At 41.2% G+C, this 17,670-nt stretch overlaps 1 protein-coding gene across 4 annotated transcripts in view; it reads left to right on the top strand.

Moving 5' to 3' along the window:
* The window catches only part of GCNT2 (glucosaminyl (N-acetyl) transferase 2 (I blood group)), a 208,094-nt gene that overhangs the window by 68,096 nt on the left and 122,328 nt on the right, over positions 1 to 17,670 (top strand). Inside the window, exons 1-2 of one of the 4 annotated variants that reach the window (XM_077143645.1) lie at positions 6,167 to 8,271; positions 9,265 to 10,450. The exons of 2 other annotated variants lie outside the window; for them this stretch is intronic. In XM_077143645.1, the coding sequence (XP_076999760.1) occupies positions 9,529 to 10,450 (922 nt within the window). In that variant the 5' untranslated portion in view covers positions 6,167 to 8,271; positions 9,265 to 9,528. One more of the 4 variants, XM_077143644.1, reaches the window with a different exon arrangement.

A 17,670-nucleotide genomic window follows, 5' to 3' on the forward strand; every position in this document is an offset into this window, starting at 1 on the left:
TAAAAGTCTTCAATTGATTGGATTAAATTCACCAGATTGGATTCTCTCATTGCAGAAGACACTCCCTTGGTGATCACAGATGTAATCAGCCACAGATGCAGTCAACTGACTGATGATTTGATACACCAGCCAAGAAATGTCTTTGCAGTAATGGTTAGGCCAGTGCTTGCTTGATCAGATAACTGGGTAACATCACCTGGCCAAGTTGACACCTGAACCCAACCATCACATTGTACAGTTGGAAAACCCTGTATCAGTTATTGGTGGGCAGAAATTTTTAAAAACTTTTTTTATTTATAAAAAATATTCGTACTGTAATAAATCTGCCAAGTACAGGAAAACGAAAAAGGAAAGTAAAAATGATACATTATACCAATTGAGAAGTCATTCTTGCTAACATATTTGTATCAGTTACCACATTCTCTGCATACGGTTAGGACGAGATGACTGTATAATTTCGTACCCTGCTACTTTCTCTTAACAATATAGCATAATAATTTCTCTGTGTTCTTGAAAATATGAAATAATTGCATTCTTTTTCATAACATGGATGTACAAAAACTTACATACCAATTCCTTAATTGTTGTTTATTAATTTCCAATTTCTTACTGTGTAAAATGCTATTGTAATCGATGCTGAATAACTTCAAAAGTAACATCTTTTCACATAAAGCTTTGTCACATTTTAGTGGCATTGCCTTTCAAATGGAAACTTTGTGGACTGAACGTGTGAACGTTTTAAGCTCTTGATATATATTGCAAAATTGCTTTTCAAACATGTTCCAATTTTCAGTCTATCAGTATACGAGAGGGTTTATGTCACCACACTTTTGCTAACAATGGTATTCTAATATGTTTCTTTTTAAAAATGACTTAAGGAGAAAAAGAGCTGCAGTGCTGGTTTATTTACAATTCATTGAAGGTGAATTTTTTAAAATCTATATTAGCCACTTTTCTGTTTGTAGGTTTTCAATTTTCTCTGGGGTGGGCTGGAATTTAAACATTCTACTGTTAATTATGTAGAAGATTAGGTTGGGTGACCCTGAAGAAAGGATAAGGGTAGTTGGAGAAAAGAAGGGAACTCAATGAGGAACTTGGAAGGACTGAGATAACTGAATGGGCAAAATCTGTGAAGAAAACTTTCCAGGTAAGTAGGGGATAGCCCAAGTGATGGAAAATCAGCTACTGCTGGGATAATTTATTTGGCTTAATTTGCTCTTTGAAGTTGAAAGGACTCAGTCACGAATCTTCAGAACACCTGTTTCTTCTACATTCCTCTTCAAACTTTGGAAGAATTTGCAAAGCACTGAACTATACCAACGTGGAATTAGATGATTTTATTTCTTTGTTGCCAAAAAAGTATCGACTCATATGAGACATTTTACTGAACTCTCCAGCAAGATGTCCATGGACAAATGCCTATTTTTTTATACTCTTAAAAATGGTACAGAGTGCCCAGCCATGAAGAAATTGAATCACAGGTAGGAAGTTAAATTTTAATATAGAGACCTCGTGTAGTATAAAATGAGAGAAAAGATAATTGATGAAGACCACTAAAAATGTTCCTTTCCAAATAGGAAATTGGAGCATTTTAGACATTAAGTAAATGTATACAGAAAAAAAAAATTTCTCAGAATCCCGACACTCAAAAGAAATCTCTGTTGAAATAGGCTACTTTTCATCTATTCCAGAATAGGTCATTTTAAAAATTGTTCATTTGTTGCTCCTTCTCCTGGTTCTACTCCTACAACTGGCCTTTAAGCCATTGAGTTTTATGTATTTCATAAACTGCTCCAAGCCTTTATGGGAAAAGGGATGTGAATAGATACACAGTTGTACTGAACCTGTTCCCTGGAACTTGAATCATGATTCATTCCTGGACGCCCCTCCTGTTTACCCTGCCTGGGCAGAATCTCAGGTCCCGAGAGATGAAATGACTTGCTCAAGCTGGCCTCCTAAACTCCTTGCTTGGGGCATTTCCCACTTGGGGCATGCTGTTGCCACCTGTGTGATTTCCCGCCCCCAGTGGAATGGAGCTAGACCCATCCAAAGATCATGGGGAGTCTGGGGCTAGAGGGTTTCTTATGGGAAACTAGATTTAAAGGAAGTGCCTCGAAACGGGGCGGGGCGGGTCTGTGAAGGGAGTTGGAAATGTCCTTTCACTGAGATAAGTCGCCTCCGGGCAGGCTGGTTAAATTGGAGGGTAGTCCCAGGAAAATCTCAGAGAATAATTATCATACACCCTATAATGGCACATCCTTGCAGGGGATCCAGTTACATCCAGGGTAATTGCCCAGGCAGCTGCTGCTTATAATACTTCTGGAGTTGGAAGCATGAACTCCAAAGCCCTCGGGAATCCCATAGGGAAGGGATAAACTAGTGTAGGAATTCACCTGGTCTGCCTTAACTTCAGGTGAGGCTCCTCCTAGATGTGCATTCTTGCCTCTGGGCAAGTAGAGCCTTTAAGAGTGGGACCAGGGGGCAAACAGACCTTTGTACATTCACATTGCTTCTTTTGTTATTCTACTTAATAAACTGGAAGGTGAAACCTGCCTTTACCAAAAAGAGGCCCTTTTGCTTCCTGGCGACTTGATCCTCCTGGAAACCCAGAAAGGTAGGTAGAGGCCAAGTTTCTGGAAAACTACTGGAGGGTGGAAGCTGCAGAGGGGTGGTCCCCACATAGCATGTTTAAATCGCTGTTGATACTTGAGGATTCAACAGGCTTGTATGCGTTTGGGCTACATTTATGCTACATATTCTGAGAACCTAGTATGGTGAAGTAAGCACGCAAAAAGGTGTTTGATGAATGAATCATTTGAGTTTGGCACATGTGATTTCTATTTGTAGAACCTTTTAAAAGGATAACACATTTGCAAGTTGTTTCTTTGGGTGGTGCAACTATTGAAGATGAGCGTTTTTCATTTCTTTCTTTGAATCATTAGCATCCATATATATGTTTTAGTTTCAACTTTTAATTAAAGGGGAATGTATCGTTTCTAACAGATTGGTTTACGTTCTATTCCCCAGTTTTCTTCGGGCAGTGAGAAATGTACTTGGCACTCTGACATTTAAAATGTACTTTAATTTGTTACTCCCCCAATATTTCCGTGAGGTATCATTACTACACAAAGGCCATGGATTTCTCTGCCCAACCTGCCCAATAACTAATTACTGAGACACCAGGGTTTCAAAGAGAAAGAGGGTTTATTACCACACGCAGTAGGAGAGCAGATGCCGTAGCAGTTCACATCTGTCTCCCTGAACTGCAGTAATTCAGGTAGTTTTATTAGAGAACGAATGGGTAGGGTTTAGGATAATGAGCACAGTGGCCCCAGATGACGTAATTAGAGGGGATCTGATTTTTCAGCAGATTGATTACATGCGGAGTCACTGAATGTATGAAAGAACATGGCGGAATGAGGTCTACGTGACTTGCTTCAAGTCTAAGCTACTGCGCAAGTCAGGTGGGCCCACTTAGGTTAGATCCTGTCTCGGTTATCAAGATAATTTGAGGCTTGGCATGGGTTAGTTCCGGGCAGACCAAAGAACCGTTAATAGAGTGATGAAAAGACTCTAAAGTTGAAAAGTTGGATTCCTAGGTACAGGGGAAGGTTCGTCACAAGGTTTTTATAATCACAAGGGCAGAAGATAAGGGCTATAGAATCATTATCAGAGATAAAGGCAGCTGGATTACACTTCAGAGAGTTCAGGTATTTCCCTATCTACTCCAATATTTCAGAAAGCAAAAAGGAATATTTATATAATGATTCAGTGATCAAAATCATCCCTTAAATCCTGATTTCTCAGTTTCCATATGAACTTCCTTTGACAGTAGGTAAAACTGAAAACGACCATCTGAAAAAGCAGTCAAGTAGTATTGCAATTCTGCAAAAATCAGTCTCCTAAAATTAAAAATAGATGCCACTAAGTAAAGCCAAGCTTTTTTTGTTTTCCTTCCTTTGTTAAGTTTTCAAACTTATCAGACAGTTGCAAAAATATAAAATTCATGGGGAGAACTCCAAAATTCCACCTACCCAGATACTCAGATCCACCAGCTTTTAACGTTTTGCCACATTTGCCATGTCCTTTACATGACTGTCCATCTATGGTTATCTGTTTTCTAAATATTTTGAGAATAGATTGTATACATAATGCTCCTTGAACACTGCCATGTATATTTCCTAAAAACAAGGATATTCGCTTATGTAATCACATTACATACAATTTTCAAGTTCAAAAAATTTAACATCAGTCTTTTTATAATCAATATTCCAGTGTTGTTCTATGTCCCATTAATGTCCTTTTGGACATTTTCTCCTGTGTTGTTAGGTCCAGCCCATGTTATTCTTATTTTTCAGTTTGGGCCTTTGATAGTAGTCTCTTGTAAAGATTAGTCTTTTTTTCCCCCTCACTTGGTGACGGATTAACCAATAACAATAGACATTGTTTGGCTCCAGCGATCCGTCATCTTGAAGATATGGAGACAGAGACTAAATTCCAAATTAGTTTCTAGATGCAGCCTAGAACGCCTGTTTCCTTGCAATCTGTTCTGATTGGGCAGCATATGGCAACTGGAAGACGGGAAGCTTTGTTCTTTCAGAAGTTTCCCTCCTACCGGGAACACTCCCTTTAGTGAGCCCTCTAGGTCCTATAATTTCAAAATCAAATCAAGAGGGTGGCCACAGTGGCTCAGCAGGCAGAGTTCTCACCTGCTTTGCGGGAGATCCAGGATCGATTTCTGGTGCCTGCCCATGCAAAATAAATAAATAAATAAAAATCAAATCAAGAAATATCAGAGGAATAGAGTGGAGGAGGGAAAGAGCTGAAATCTAGAAAGGTGGAAAAGCGAAGCTGGTGTGGGGACAAGGCCCCTGTTCTCCTTTCTCCCAACCTCTGAAGTCTGGCTCAAACTCAAAAGTGAGGATGAGTTGAGAAAAGTTAGGCTGTTGAACTGCCTGAAGTTCTGGGATTCAGACTCCCTTGGTGGTTCACATTTAAACCCTAGAATTTGCAAAGGCAGCTGGAAACTGCCTTCAGGGCAATGCTGTTGCATTGCATTTGTTAATTGCCTGGGCTTGAAAAGAACTGACTTTATTTTGCATTTCCCTATTTTCCTGTTTCCAGGGATTGCAACTCTCCCCCACTTTCTCTGCCCCTTTTCTTGCCTATAGCTTTCTCTCAGAGTTTGATATTGGCTGGAAGTCCCTGGCCAGCACCATCTGGGTGCTTTCTGTGCATTCGCTCAAGAATCCTCCCAGTGCCACCAGGAGGTTGAGGCACTTTTGACTTTCCAGCTGAAAAACTGAGACTCAGATTTATAGGGCCAAGAAGGAAACTCTGGAAAGGGGATCACAGGCCCCAGAGTAATTACAAAGCTCCTTCCCATGTACTTGAAACTGTCGTCTCATGTTCACCCATGAGAAAGCTCTGTGAAGCTGTTAGATCAAATGACTGTTCAGGGCCTCAAAGTTTGAGAGTGGATTTAGTCCAGTTGGATACTTGCTGACGCATCCCCCAGACGCTTTAAAGTACACTATTTGTCTATTTTAAACTCTGTTGCTTTAGGCCATTTCCTGTGGTTTTAAAGAAACATTAAGAGTAAAACCAGGGTACTGAGTTTAACTGAAGCAAATACATAAATAATCAGAGAAAGAAAGAGGAGGGAGAGACAGAGGAGGGCAGAAACAATAGTGGACAAAAGGACAAAGTGGACAAAAGGACAAAGTGTTGAGTACAGTCCTTCAGATTAAAAAAAAAATCCAATTTAATCCAAGCTCCTCTTTCTCCGAGACTTCCTCAGGCTTTCCTAGACATTGAGAAAGTTCCCCTTTGGTTTCCCTGATTCCCATCTTTGGCATGGAGATGATGTCATGATAAGATAAATACATGAAGAACACTTTGGGCATTTTGTGAACCCATGAATAAAGAAAGATGGTTAGTTGCTTCCATTATGTTTCAAATGCAGTCATTTTGATGCAATGAAAATTTATGTCTGGAGTGAGGCTTTATAAGAATATGAGTTATGTAGAAATAAGCAATTATAGGTTGAACTAATTTTGGGTATTAATTTTGATCTAATGTTCAAGCTGGAATGCAGAATTTCTGTCCTTGGTCACTCTTGACTCCCCTTCTCCCAACTCCCAATATTGAGCATAAATGCAGGAATGTGGAGCATGGAGCTCAGAACTTGAAAGAACGGTTAGAGATAGATCAAAAAGGGCCTAGGGGAAGAGGACCAGCTATTCCGCCCCCCTCACCGCCCAGATATTGTTGGGTTGACTTTAAGGTTGAGCCTAATTCTTTTAAAACTGTCTAACATTGTTAAAGATACTATTTTAAAGCACTGTGGTATGTTTCTGTTACTGGTCAAGGGTCGTGGTTGCTCTTGTCAGAACGCACTTAATAACCAATTCCTGAGACACCGGGTTCCAAAGAAAGAGTTTATTACTACACGTGCAGTAGGAGAACAGATGGCTGAATGGCTCAACATCTGTATCTCCGAGTTTAGGGGGTTCGAGGTTTTAAAGGATTTTAGCAAGGGGAGATGAGGTCATTTCGTATAGTAAATTCGAAAGCAGAAAAACAGACAAGTGTTGTCATCATTTCAATAGGAGCACAGCCATTGGAAAGGAGAGGAGACAGCTATAAATCTGTGAGCCAAAAGGAAGGTAGGCAAGTTATCCTTCAGCAGCAAAATCTAGCTGATAGGGTTTGCAAATGTCAGGGCTGAGGCTAGTTAATGGCTGACTTCATTAGCACAGGGCCTTTGCCCTAGAAGAAAATAACCAGATAAAGGCGTAATAGCTCGTACAGTCACAAAAGCATAAGATAAGTGCCCTTACACTCATTTCAGATACTAGATCAGCTGAATTATAGTTGAGAGCTTTCAGGTATTCCCCTCTGTCTACTCCTATATCCCAGAAAGCAAAAAAGAATATCCATATAATGATTCAGTAATCAAAATCATCCCTTAAATCCTGATTTCTCAGTTGCAATTCCAGAGTTCAAAATCCAAGGACCCTCCTTGCATTTCAGGTGAAGTACCATTAAGAGCTTCACTGGAGCAAGGTACCAAATGCAAAGGCTCATCACCCAGTAACTGTAAATGCAGTGAACTGCAAATTCAGAGAAGAGCAGGCAAATGATTATAGACACTTTCATGCTTGAAATGTACGGAGAGAACTGTGACAAGAACGAGGTGATGGCCAAAAATAAAAAAAGCTGATGTAATTATCTGAAAATATTTAGGCAGAAGCATGATTAAGTATGACTTCCCATTTAAATCGACCCTATAGTCAGTTTCATTTGATGTGGGCAGAGGATGCCTGCTTAGAGGGATGTTAAAAATAAAAATTAAAATTACATTTTAGTCCTCACTTCTGGCAAAATCACTTTGGTATGACTACTGCATTGAGGAAGCAATTTGTTTAAGACACATGAAAGTTATTTATGCAAATAGATATTAGGGTTGAGTGAATTCTATTTTGGACCATGTAGACAAGACTGTGCATCCTAACCACACTGTAGAATCCGATTCTCACCGTCATTGAAGACTGACTCACTCACTTCTGGAAAATTTCTCCAAGTCCTTTCTCATCATCATTTCCTGGTATATGCTAACACTCAACAATCATATTAAGGCACTAGCTTTCAGCTGGAGTAAGAAGAACGAAAGAAAAAAAAAGTAACAAAAAATAATAGCTCTAGTCTTGTGTTCTAAAATAATGGTTGGGAAGGCAGTGTCCAGTGAAGACCAAGTATCAGTATGGAAATATTATGGCAGAATATTAAGGGTGAAAAGCAGGAGGCAAAGTTGCATTTCCCTTATGTTCCTGATCAGATAAAAACTTGCGTGTCTCTGGGCAAGAATTAAATGAGAATGAAAGAAAAGTGAAGACTTGGTGATTATAAACTGGTGGTGATAGCTTGTTGTCATTGTAATTAAGTAGAGGCATTAGGGAAGAAACGTACATTGAATGTACCACATTCACAGAATTAACTATACAAATCCTTTATTACCTGGAATCTACTCTCATGTGGTCAGGGAAACCGGGAAGTGAAAACTCGAGCATATTCAAATGTCGGCTATGTGTATACAGGGCTAGGAGATGAGAAGCAGGTGAGCTCAGCTCTGGTGTCCTTACACACACAGTGCAGCCAACTACCAAACAATACAGAACTGCTAAATGCTAATCTAGATGTATGATCTACTTGCGAGGGACTCAGGGAGGAAGGAGCAGTGAACTCTGCCTCCGAAGAAGATTTCAAAGGGTAGGTGGTAATTGTGTCATTTTGTTACAGTGTATTTGTGTATGTGTGTGTAAACTGGCATCTTGTTTACTTTGGGGCAGTTTTGGCCAGTCACTCGAAGTGCCATTTGTTTCCGGGCAGGGTGATAAACTCATCCAGTGTGTTATTTTATTCTCACAACTGACCTATGAAGGTCTCATTTTTTTACAAACAAGGGAAATTGAGACTCCATTTAAAGGGCTTATAAATCTGAATCTAAGCGCCTCTTTAAATTCTGAGAACATCCAAAACTGCGATGGCGCCTCTCCTCGGGTTTTTTTTTTTTTTAGCCGGTGGGGTGCTCCACTTCCATCCTTAGCCAGAGTGAAATAAATTTGTCATTCACTTATTTTGCCTTTTAGCCTCTCTGCACATTTTAGGTAAGGACCAGCTGTTTTGTTTCTTTGTGTGTGTGTGTGTGTGTGTGTGTGTGTGTCTTAAAGGAAGTTAGTTTTTACTCTTCGTAGTTCCCCAGTCATTTTGTTTAGTAAGTTCGATGGTGAGGTAAGTTTGTAATGTGCCTTTTCAAAGGACCTTACCTCACAGCAGAGAAAATTAAGCTCCGGAAAGAATTTGGCTCAACTGCCAGTTATACACCATGTTTTAAGCACACCCGGCCAATGTGAAGGTGTGTGTGTGTGTGTGTGTGTGCATGAATGCATTTGTGTGTATGTAAAAACAGGGTTAAGTGATTTACTTTGAAGCACTAAACATTAATTGACAGAATCTCTCTCTAGGCAGTGTTCACGGGTTTAGGAACTGAAGCTAATTAGGCAGCGCTGCGTAAGCAAACAAAGCCAGGCAGTTGAATGCAATGATTAACAGGAAGCTGAGGAACTGGGGCTGGGGTTGAGGTTGAAGTCTTGAGGGGATGACTTGCAGAACAGTCGTCTGGCCGGCACGCAACTTCACTGTTGGAGCTGTGTGAGTGCCTCCGAGTCAGAGCGCCCCTGAGCCCATCTGTTTTTTGTGTAGTAACAGGTGACAGGTTAGCAGAAGGCTGTGCAAGGCAGATCCAAAGGAGCTCCTTCAGAAATGGGTCCAAAGAAGGTGGAAATGCAGCACAGAGGTGAATAAAGAGGTTCAGACGAAAGAAACAGGAGAACGGATCAGCTGGAAGGACACAGAACTGCATCTACCAAGGGGACCATTATGAATTCTAGAGAAAAAGTAAGTTAAAGATCTCTGCGCGTAGGTCCGATTTCAAGAGACATTTTCCTCACTTCCTAGTTTTGAAGGATGGGCTCCTGGAAGCGCTGTTTTTTCATCCTGTCTATTATTACCGCCCTGATTTTTGTGTTCGTTTACAATAACAAGTTACAGGAGAATAGGCGTTTTCTGAAGGCAGCACTGTCCAACACTTCGCTCTTAGTAGAAGTCTGCCATCAGATTTTTAAGGGGAAGGTTTTTTACCTGACAGAAAATACATTGAAGACTACCTTTGACATCTCTACCTGCTATGAGTACATGGTTCAGAGTCACTATATCACAGAAACGCTCTCTGACGAGGAAGCTGGATTCCCTCTGGCTTACACGGTGACCATACACAAAGACTTCGAAACTTTCGAGAGGCTCTTCAGGGCGATTTACATGCCCCAAAATGTCTACTGCATTCACGTGGATGAGAAGGCAGCAGATACGTTTAAAGATGCGGTGAAGCGGTTACTGAGTTGCTTCCCCAACGCTTTTCTGGCTTCCAAGATGGAACCAGTTGTCTATGGTGGGATTTCCAGGCTCCAGGCCGACCTGAACTGCCTGAGAGACCTTGTTGCCTCGGAGGTTCCCTGGAAGTTTGTCATCAACACCTGTGGGCAAGATTTCCCCCTGAAAACCAACAAGGAAATACTTCAGTACTTGAAAGGGTTTAAAGGGAAAAATATAACTCCAGGGGTGCTGCCTCCAGATCATATCATTGGACGGACTAAATACGTCCACCGGGAGTTATTGAACAAGAAAAATTCCTACATGATTAAAACAACCAAATCAAAAGCCCCTCCTCCCCACAACATGACCATTTACTTTGGCACTGCCTATGTGGCCCTCACAAGGGAATTTGCTAACTTTGTCCTCCAAGATCAACATGCACTTGACTTACTCTCCTGGTCCAAGGACACCTACAGCCCCGATGAACATTTCTGGGTGACACTCAATAGGATTCCTGGTATGTATGTCTCTTAAGTTTTGTTTTTATGAATGAACATTGAAAATACTGAAAAATGGCAGAGAATAGAAAATAGTAGAAAAAAAATTCTTTACAGTTTCAAATGCTAAATGGAAAGAAAATGCTTTATAACAACTCTTAGGTATTCCGTACAGTCATCTCCATTTTACAGATGAGAAAACTGAGGCATAGTGATTGACAGGGTTGAGATTAGAGCTCAGCTGAATGACCTGACTTTTTGGATATACCAAGCTCCGTTTCTGGGCTGATAGACTTTGGGACATAGCAAGAGGTTGGGGAACCACTGGTTCATGCAAATGAAAAACTAAGCTGAATTCACCCTTAAGTAGTGATATTTAAAATGAGGAATAAATATTTTTTATTAAATTCAAATGGCGATTTGAACATTACTGTAATATTCTTTGCCCCAGTTGATAGCTCTCATAGCTAAATTCCCATCCTTTCAAAGTGGGAACAATAGATAATCCAAGTTGAAGAATCAAACTATTACCGTTAAATTTCTGTTCAATAAACTATTAGAATTAAATCATTATTGAGAATCCAGACACTCCAGCAGAGGTCACCTACCTGCCCAATACTTGACAAATGAGTTTCTTACAGCAATTTTCCAACCTCCGCTTCTGCTTCCCCCTTGTCTAGTCTTATATAGATAAATTCTCATATTTCTTTACATTTTTCATTTGCACATTCTTTCCTGGAAATGAGTCAGAAATTTAGAGCATCTTAAGGATCTTTAGTCCAGCACCTTTGTTTTATAGATGAAGGAATCATGTTACAAAGTGGTTAAGTGATTTGCCCAAATCACGTGGCTAGTAAGTGAATGAGCCAATTATAAACTAGGTCTCCTAAACCTGATGTTCTTTTATGTTAATTTTCAATTAGGCCATGGGTCTTACTAAATTAACTCCCCCTTTACCTTAGTTCAAGTTCCAAATGATTTGAATACTTTTAAAGTTGTTTACATTGAACCCACCTAGCTCTACTACTTTAATTTAAAATAAAACATCAAATTCACCCTACAAGGTAGGGGCAGGGGGATAACTTGCATTAATATGAGGATCAGGTTCATAGTTTTATTAGGTTAATGGTTCAACCCTGAGTGAATATTGCAATCACTTGGAGCTTTTTAAATACCCATTCCCAAGAGGGTCTGACTCTGTTGGTTGGACCTAGCCATCAGTATTTGTACATCCCCCTGGTGACTCACAGACAGCCAGGGTTGAGAACTGCTGAAGATGCTTATTTATTCATTTGCACGGCAGGCACCAGGAATTGAACCTGGGTCCCTGGCATGACAGGCGAGAACTCTGCCTGCTGAGCCACTGTGGCCCTCCCAGATATTTATTTTAAATGTTGGTGTACAAACCCTTCATAAGACTTGGAATGTTTTTTGAGGCTGTGGCTTTCTCACAGCTGGAAGGGATAATGAGGTAGGGATAAAATTATGCAGGGCTCAAGAAAGTCAGGGATGGAGAAGACAACATCATATACAACTGCTAATAGAATTTTGGTGTCCAGAATAGGCAGCAAAAGCTCTTCTCCTCTCATGTTTTGCTGAGAACAAGTGTAACCTAGATTACGCAAGCTGGCACCACACTTTAAGGGAAAACATTGACAAAGCAGATCCCAAAGAGTGCAGCCAGGAAGACAAAAATGCTAAACCCCATTCTTTTTTCAGAAAAGACCAAAACCGAAAGGATATTTAACCTGAAAAAGACTTTGAAGAGGGATCACTGTCTTCGCATCATGAAAAGATTTTCACATGAAAAGGAAATTGGACCAACTATAGTTTTGGAAGAAGAATCTAGGGCCATTGGGTAGGAAATATGAGAATTTATCTATCTAGGACTAGCCAAGGGGAAAACAGAAGAAGTGGAGGTTGGAAAAATGCTGTAAGAGAAATTCATTTGTCAAGTATCAGGCAGGTAGGTGACCTCTGCTGGAGTATCTGGATTCTCAATAATGATTTAATTCTAATAGTTTATTGAACAGAAATTTAAGGGTAATAGTTTGATTCTTCAACTTGGATTATCTATTGGAAGTGGATTTTTTTCTATCAGCTTAGGTGTAGCAGATCAGCAATTCAGTCGAAAAGAAATGCACTGAATTGATGCATTTGCAGTACTGCAGAGTTAGCCCCAGAAGTGGTTTGTCTTATGGATAAATGTTCACCACATGGCCTGGAGGGTCCTTGTTAGAGGCCAGGCTCTCCTCGGTAGTGCAGCCAACCCTTGCTGGATCCCAGGCAGTCCTGAGCATAGAGTTTGTTCATGAGGAGGTAAGGGAGCTAAAAGATCGATTTTAACTTGCTACTCTTGCTGTGTGGAAATCTGACCCAGTTCTGGGGGCCCTTCTATTTGGTGTTGGGTTTCTGTTGGCTATTTCAAGACTGTTCCTGTCGACTGTGGTGACTGGGGGCATATGATTCGGGGATCTCAAAGAAGGAATAGGGCCAGAAAAAAAATATCTGACAGCTCAACTGTGAAAGTAGAATATTATCCAATAGAAATATAATGTGAGCCATGTATGTAATGTTAGATTTTTCTGGTAGCCAAAAAAAAAAAAGCAACAGATGACATTAAACATGGTGTTTTATTTAGCCCAATATATTCAAAATCTCAATTCAACCTGTGGAATGAGCCACTTCTCAAGTGCTTGGTAGCTGCACTGACTGGTGGCTTCCAGGAAGGGCAGGCAGATAGACCAGGTGTTCCAAGTGCTTTGGTGGTACTGATTGCCCTCCCAGCACAATCTTCACCTCTGCTTGACCTGTTTGTGTTTCCCTGCCTGAAACTCTCACCTCTTCTTACAGCCTCTGCTTGCAAATGGAGTCTACTGCCAAGTGGCTTCTACTTTCTGTATCTTCTTACCTTGCCTGCTAGTTTCCTTGCTGCCCTGTCAAGTGCCGTCCTCTCTGTTGCTAGTCAGATGCCCCCCCCTCCGGGAGTCTTGTTTTGGGTCATGGAGCCACTGTACAGTGAGCATCCCTGTTTGCACTGCACACTGGCTCACAGTCTGCTGCTACCTGATCTATACATGCCCTTCAGTGAAGACCCTGTGTTGTCCAGTCAGCTTGGCCAGGGTGGCAGGGTCATGTGGTTTGGGGAAAAAAAAAATAACCAAAAATCCACGGTTATCTGTATATAATAATTCTGTTAAAAGGTGGTAGTGGACATGGCAGGCCCTTTGGAGGCCTCTCAGAAAATAAACCTCCCTGTGTGGCCTGCTCAGACCCCCTGACAAACCATCTTGCCAGCAGTGTTCCTGCAGTGTTACAGTTGGGGAGTTCACGCATGGCTTAAGATGTTTCCCAATAAACTTCTGCATCCCTTGTGAAATTAGGGCTTCTTGACCTCTTTCCCCACCCATCTTCATTTCCTCCACTCTCCTCCCCACCTCTTATCCCTCATCCGGTCTTTGGCAGCATAACCTAGGTTATATGTGGGTATTCATATGGAATGATTGGTTGGGCCTGTGATATGGGCGCTTGGTGGTTTGGTTTCATTCATCACGTGTTGATCGGATTTAAGGATTTCAAAATTGACTGACGATTTCTGCCTCACTTGCCACTGAGGAGTGTTTTTAAGCTGACTCCCCTGGGAGTTTATTTCAATCTCACATTAAAATCCAAATGCATGAGAAAACATCCTTCTCTCCGAGCGGGTGTGGGAGAAAGAAGGAATGTCAAGGTACCAGAAGTGGAAGGAATTGAGAAAGGAAGACAGTTTGAGATTGTGAGGCTAGAGGACAGTCACCTGCTTCCTGGTTTTGTTTTGTCCCCTCCCCCTGCAGGAATCAGCCTGCTGACCACGGTCTGTGCTGAATTCTGCAGTTTGCATCTGCCACGTATATATGGAAGGCTCGGGGCATTTCCCTGTGCTGTGGTGTCCATACTGGCTGAACTCTTTCTCACTATTTGATGCTTTAATCCTAATATAGATAGGAATGGAAGGTGGATCTTGAGACATGGGATTGCAGCGGGTGGGGTAGAGCAGGTCTGAATTAAGGATGGCCTTGGGAACCATTCCTGGGGCCCCACTGATTTTCCTGGGATCTCACAACCTCCAGAGGGAATTTCTCCTTCCCGAACCTGTCATGCTCACAGAGGCACTGAGCTCAATGGGTGTGTGGACAAACTTGTAGAGGAGAAAATGTTTAGGATAAGTTTTACTATTAGCTCGAACAATCTCTATTCTCATATCTGCTAGGAATACTGATTTTTATCAATTCATAGGAAAAGGAATCAGTGGATTGGAACCCCTGTGAGTTCTTTTCAACCTAACACGTTCACTTGGGAAGATGGTGAATGGTCTGACAGATTGTACCTTTTATATAGGTCAATTATCAAGGAAACACAGACATTACTTGTATGTTCCTGTAGAAGAAATGGGGAGAAATGCTTTTAAGCTAGTGATTTTATCTTTGTTTTACCTTTACCTTCCCTCCTTTCATCACTGAATTTGTTGTGTGGGACTTCTAGAGTTCAAATCCCATCCTTGCTTTCTTCCTTCTTCTTCCCCACCTAAATTGGACTATTCTTTCCTGGTTCTTTACTTTCCTTGGAGTTAAATCCTGATAGGACTTGGGACACCTAGAAATTCAGAATAATTTTTGCTGGAAGTGCTAAAATGACTCCACTGAACCAAGGAAAACTAGAAGCGCTGGACATTTTATTGAGGTTTTTAAAAGATTATAATTTCCCGAAACCAGAAATTGCCCTAATGTGTACTGTATTGATTTATATATGCTTTATGCACCCAAATATACTACCATAAAAATGTTTTGCATGGTAATGATATATAAGAACACATTGCTTTGTGAACTACACCATCTTGTGGGATCTCTGAGGAATAACTGGAGGTTGATGGTTTTTGGTTTGTTTGTTCCATCATTTCTTTTTTATTGTGGTAATATATATACAACATAAAATTTCCCATTTTAACCTTTTTTTTTTTTTTGAGACTTTTCTCTACCTGGAGAAGTTGTAGGTTTACAGAAAAATCATGCATAAAATAGAGTTCCCATATACTTCCCTATTACTAATATTGTGCATTAGTGTAGTACATTTGTTACAATTGACAAAAGAATATTTTTTTTCTTTTTTGCATGGGCAGGCACGGGAATCGAACCCGGGTCTCCAGCATGGCAGGCGAGAACTCTGCCACTGAGCCACCATGGCCCGCCCAACAAAAGAACATTTTTTTACAACAAAAGAACATTTTAATAATTGTACTGGTAACTACTACAGTCCATGGTTTACATTAGGCAACACTGTGTGTTACAGTCCTATATTGCTGTTGTTTCAAATTTTCTTCCAGTAACATACCTACACCCTAAAATGTCCCCTTTTCACCACATTCAAATATATTAATTCAGTGCTGTTAATTACATTCACAATGTTGTGAATGGCACATCCTGCCAACCATTACCAAAACTTTCCATCACTCCAGAAGCAATGCTTTAAAAAAAGTAATAATAATGTTCCTTCCCGTAGTGACCTATCTTTTAGCTCCAAGGAAGCTAAAAGGAGATTTGAAGGGAATGAAATAAGGTTCTGCCCAATTGAAAGAATCAGCTGGGATCAGTTAGAATGCATTTTGGACTTCAACTGACTGAAAGGTGTTGAATAAATGACCTGAGGCTCTATTGACTCTGTCCATTCAGAGGATGGCTCGTACACTGTGGAAGGATTTAGGCACCGAGAGACCTGGGTTGAAAGCTTGACTCTGCCATCTGTGAGTGTGTGACTTTGGGCAAGATGCCTGATTTCTTCCAGATATTGGCCACAAAGATCTCTCCCTTGTCGGGCTGGTGGGAGGCTTCCAGAATACACGAATTGCACCGGGCACATTGTGGGTGATCTTTAAATGTTAAAAGAGAGGGAAAACAGGGTGGGCCACCGTGGCTCAGCAGGCAAGGATGCTTGCCTGCCATGCCAGAGGACCCGGGTTTGATTCCCAGTGCCTGCCCATGTAAAAAAAAAGAGAGGGAAAACAGGTGGACTTCCCTGATGCCCGATGGAGGAATTAGCATTAACATTCCAAGAATTCTTTTGTGCGTGACCCCAAAAAAGTGAACATTTGGTTTTGAGGATGTAAAGTACAATTTTTTTTTTTTTTTTTTTTTGGCGAGAAACCGGGTATGTGGGCGGCAGAGGTCAGCTCAGTTGTAGTTTCTCTTGACAAAGTTTTTCTCTACCCTTGTTAGGTTTCTCTTTCTCCTTATTAGGCTTCTTTTCTCTTCTTCGGAAGCAGCATTTCGTGACTAGTTAAAAGCTTCTTACCCTGCCAAGCTTTTGCCACTCTAGGTTGCTCTGGAGACGGGTGACCGGCACGTCTTTGCTCATCCTTGTCCTGGAATACTCTCTGCTACTCGTTCTAGACATTTCTCCTCGGGAGCCAGTCAAAATGTCACTTTCCCAAAGAAATTTTCCCTACTCCTTTCCTCCCTGCAGACCCAGTCCTGCTATCCAGTTTACCTGTAGTGGATTATAGCCCCTCCTCCACGGGGCCTTAATTATTTATGTCCCCCATGACCTCGGTCCCTCTGTCCTTTTTTATTCCCGTCCTTCCACCCCCCAAATGCGACAGTCTGGGCTGAATGCCTACCCCAGGACTTTGCACCTGTCTGCTCGTCTAATGAAACATTTTCTACAAATGAAAAAAATACCCGTTCAGCCTGGCCCAAAGTTGGGTTGGTTAGTTTTCTATTCGGGTTCAAATTATAAGCCATCCACAAAGATGGGAATCCTGCCCCTTAATCTACTTTTCCAAACGGCAGCCATCCTTTGCCACCTATGATAAATCTATTAGCAAACCCTGTTGGGAAAGTGGTTAGCCTGTGGGGCTTATTAATCTTCCGATTGCTAAAGTCAGTATAAATTACAGTCATTGTGCAGTTTGGGGGATTGAGGTATACTTTAGTTCAGGTCTAGAAAATAGAATTCTGGTTTAAGGGACTTTGCCAGAATAATTGGGGCCCTGAGAGGCTTTGCTTTAACATATTCAGAAAATGTGGATTATGTAGCTCTGGCTTGAATTCCCTGCATAATGGCTGTTCCAAACAGGCTTCTTTGCCTTTGTTACAGTGCCTCCCCCCACCCCCAACTCCAGCTCCCCCCACCCCACTGCACCCCACTCTCCAAAGTCCTTCTTTGCCTAGAAAAAGCCCAGTTGTCTTTGAGGCTGTCCTGTGGTCTG

This window comes from Tamandua tetradactyla, chromosome 25, assembly GCF_023851605.1.
Source record: "Tamandua tetradactyla isolate mTamTet1 chromosome 25, mTamTet1.pri, whole genome shotgun sequence".
Taxonomy (NCBI): Eukaryota; Metazoa; Chordata; class Mammalia; order Pilosa; family Myrmecophagidae; genus Tamandua; species Tamandua tetradactyla.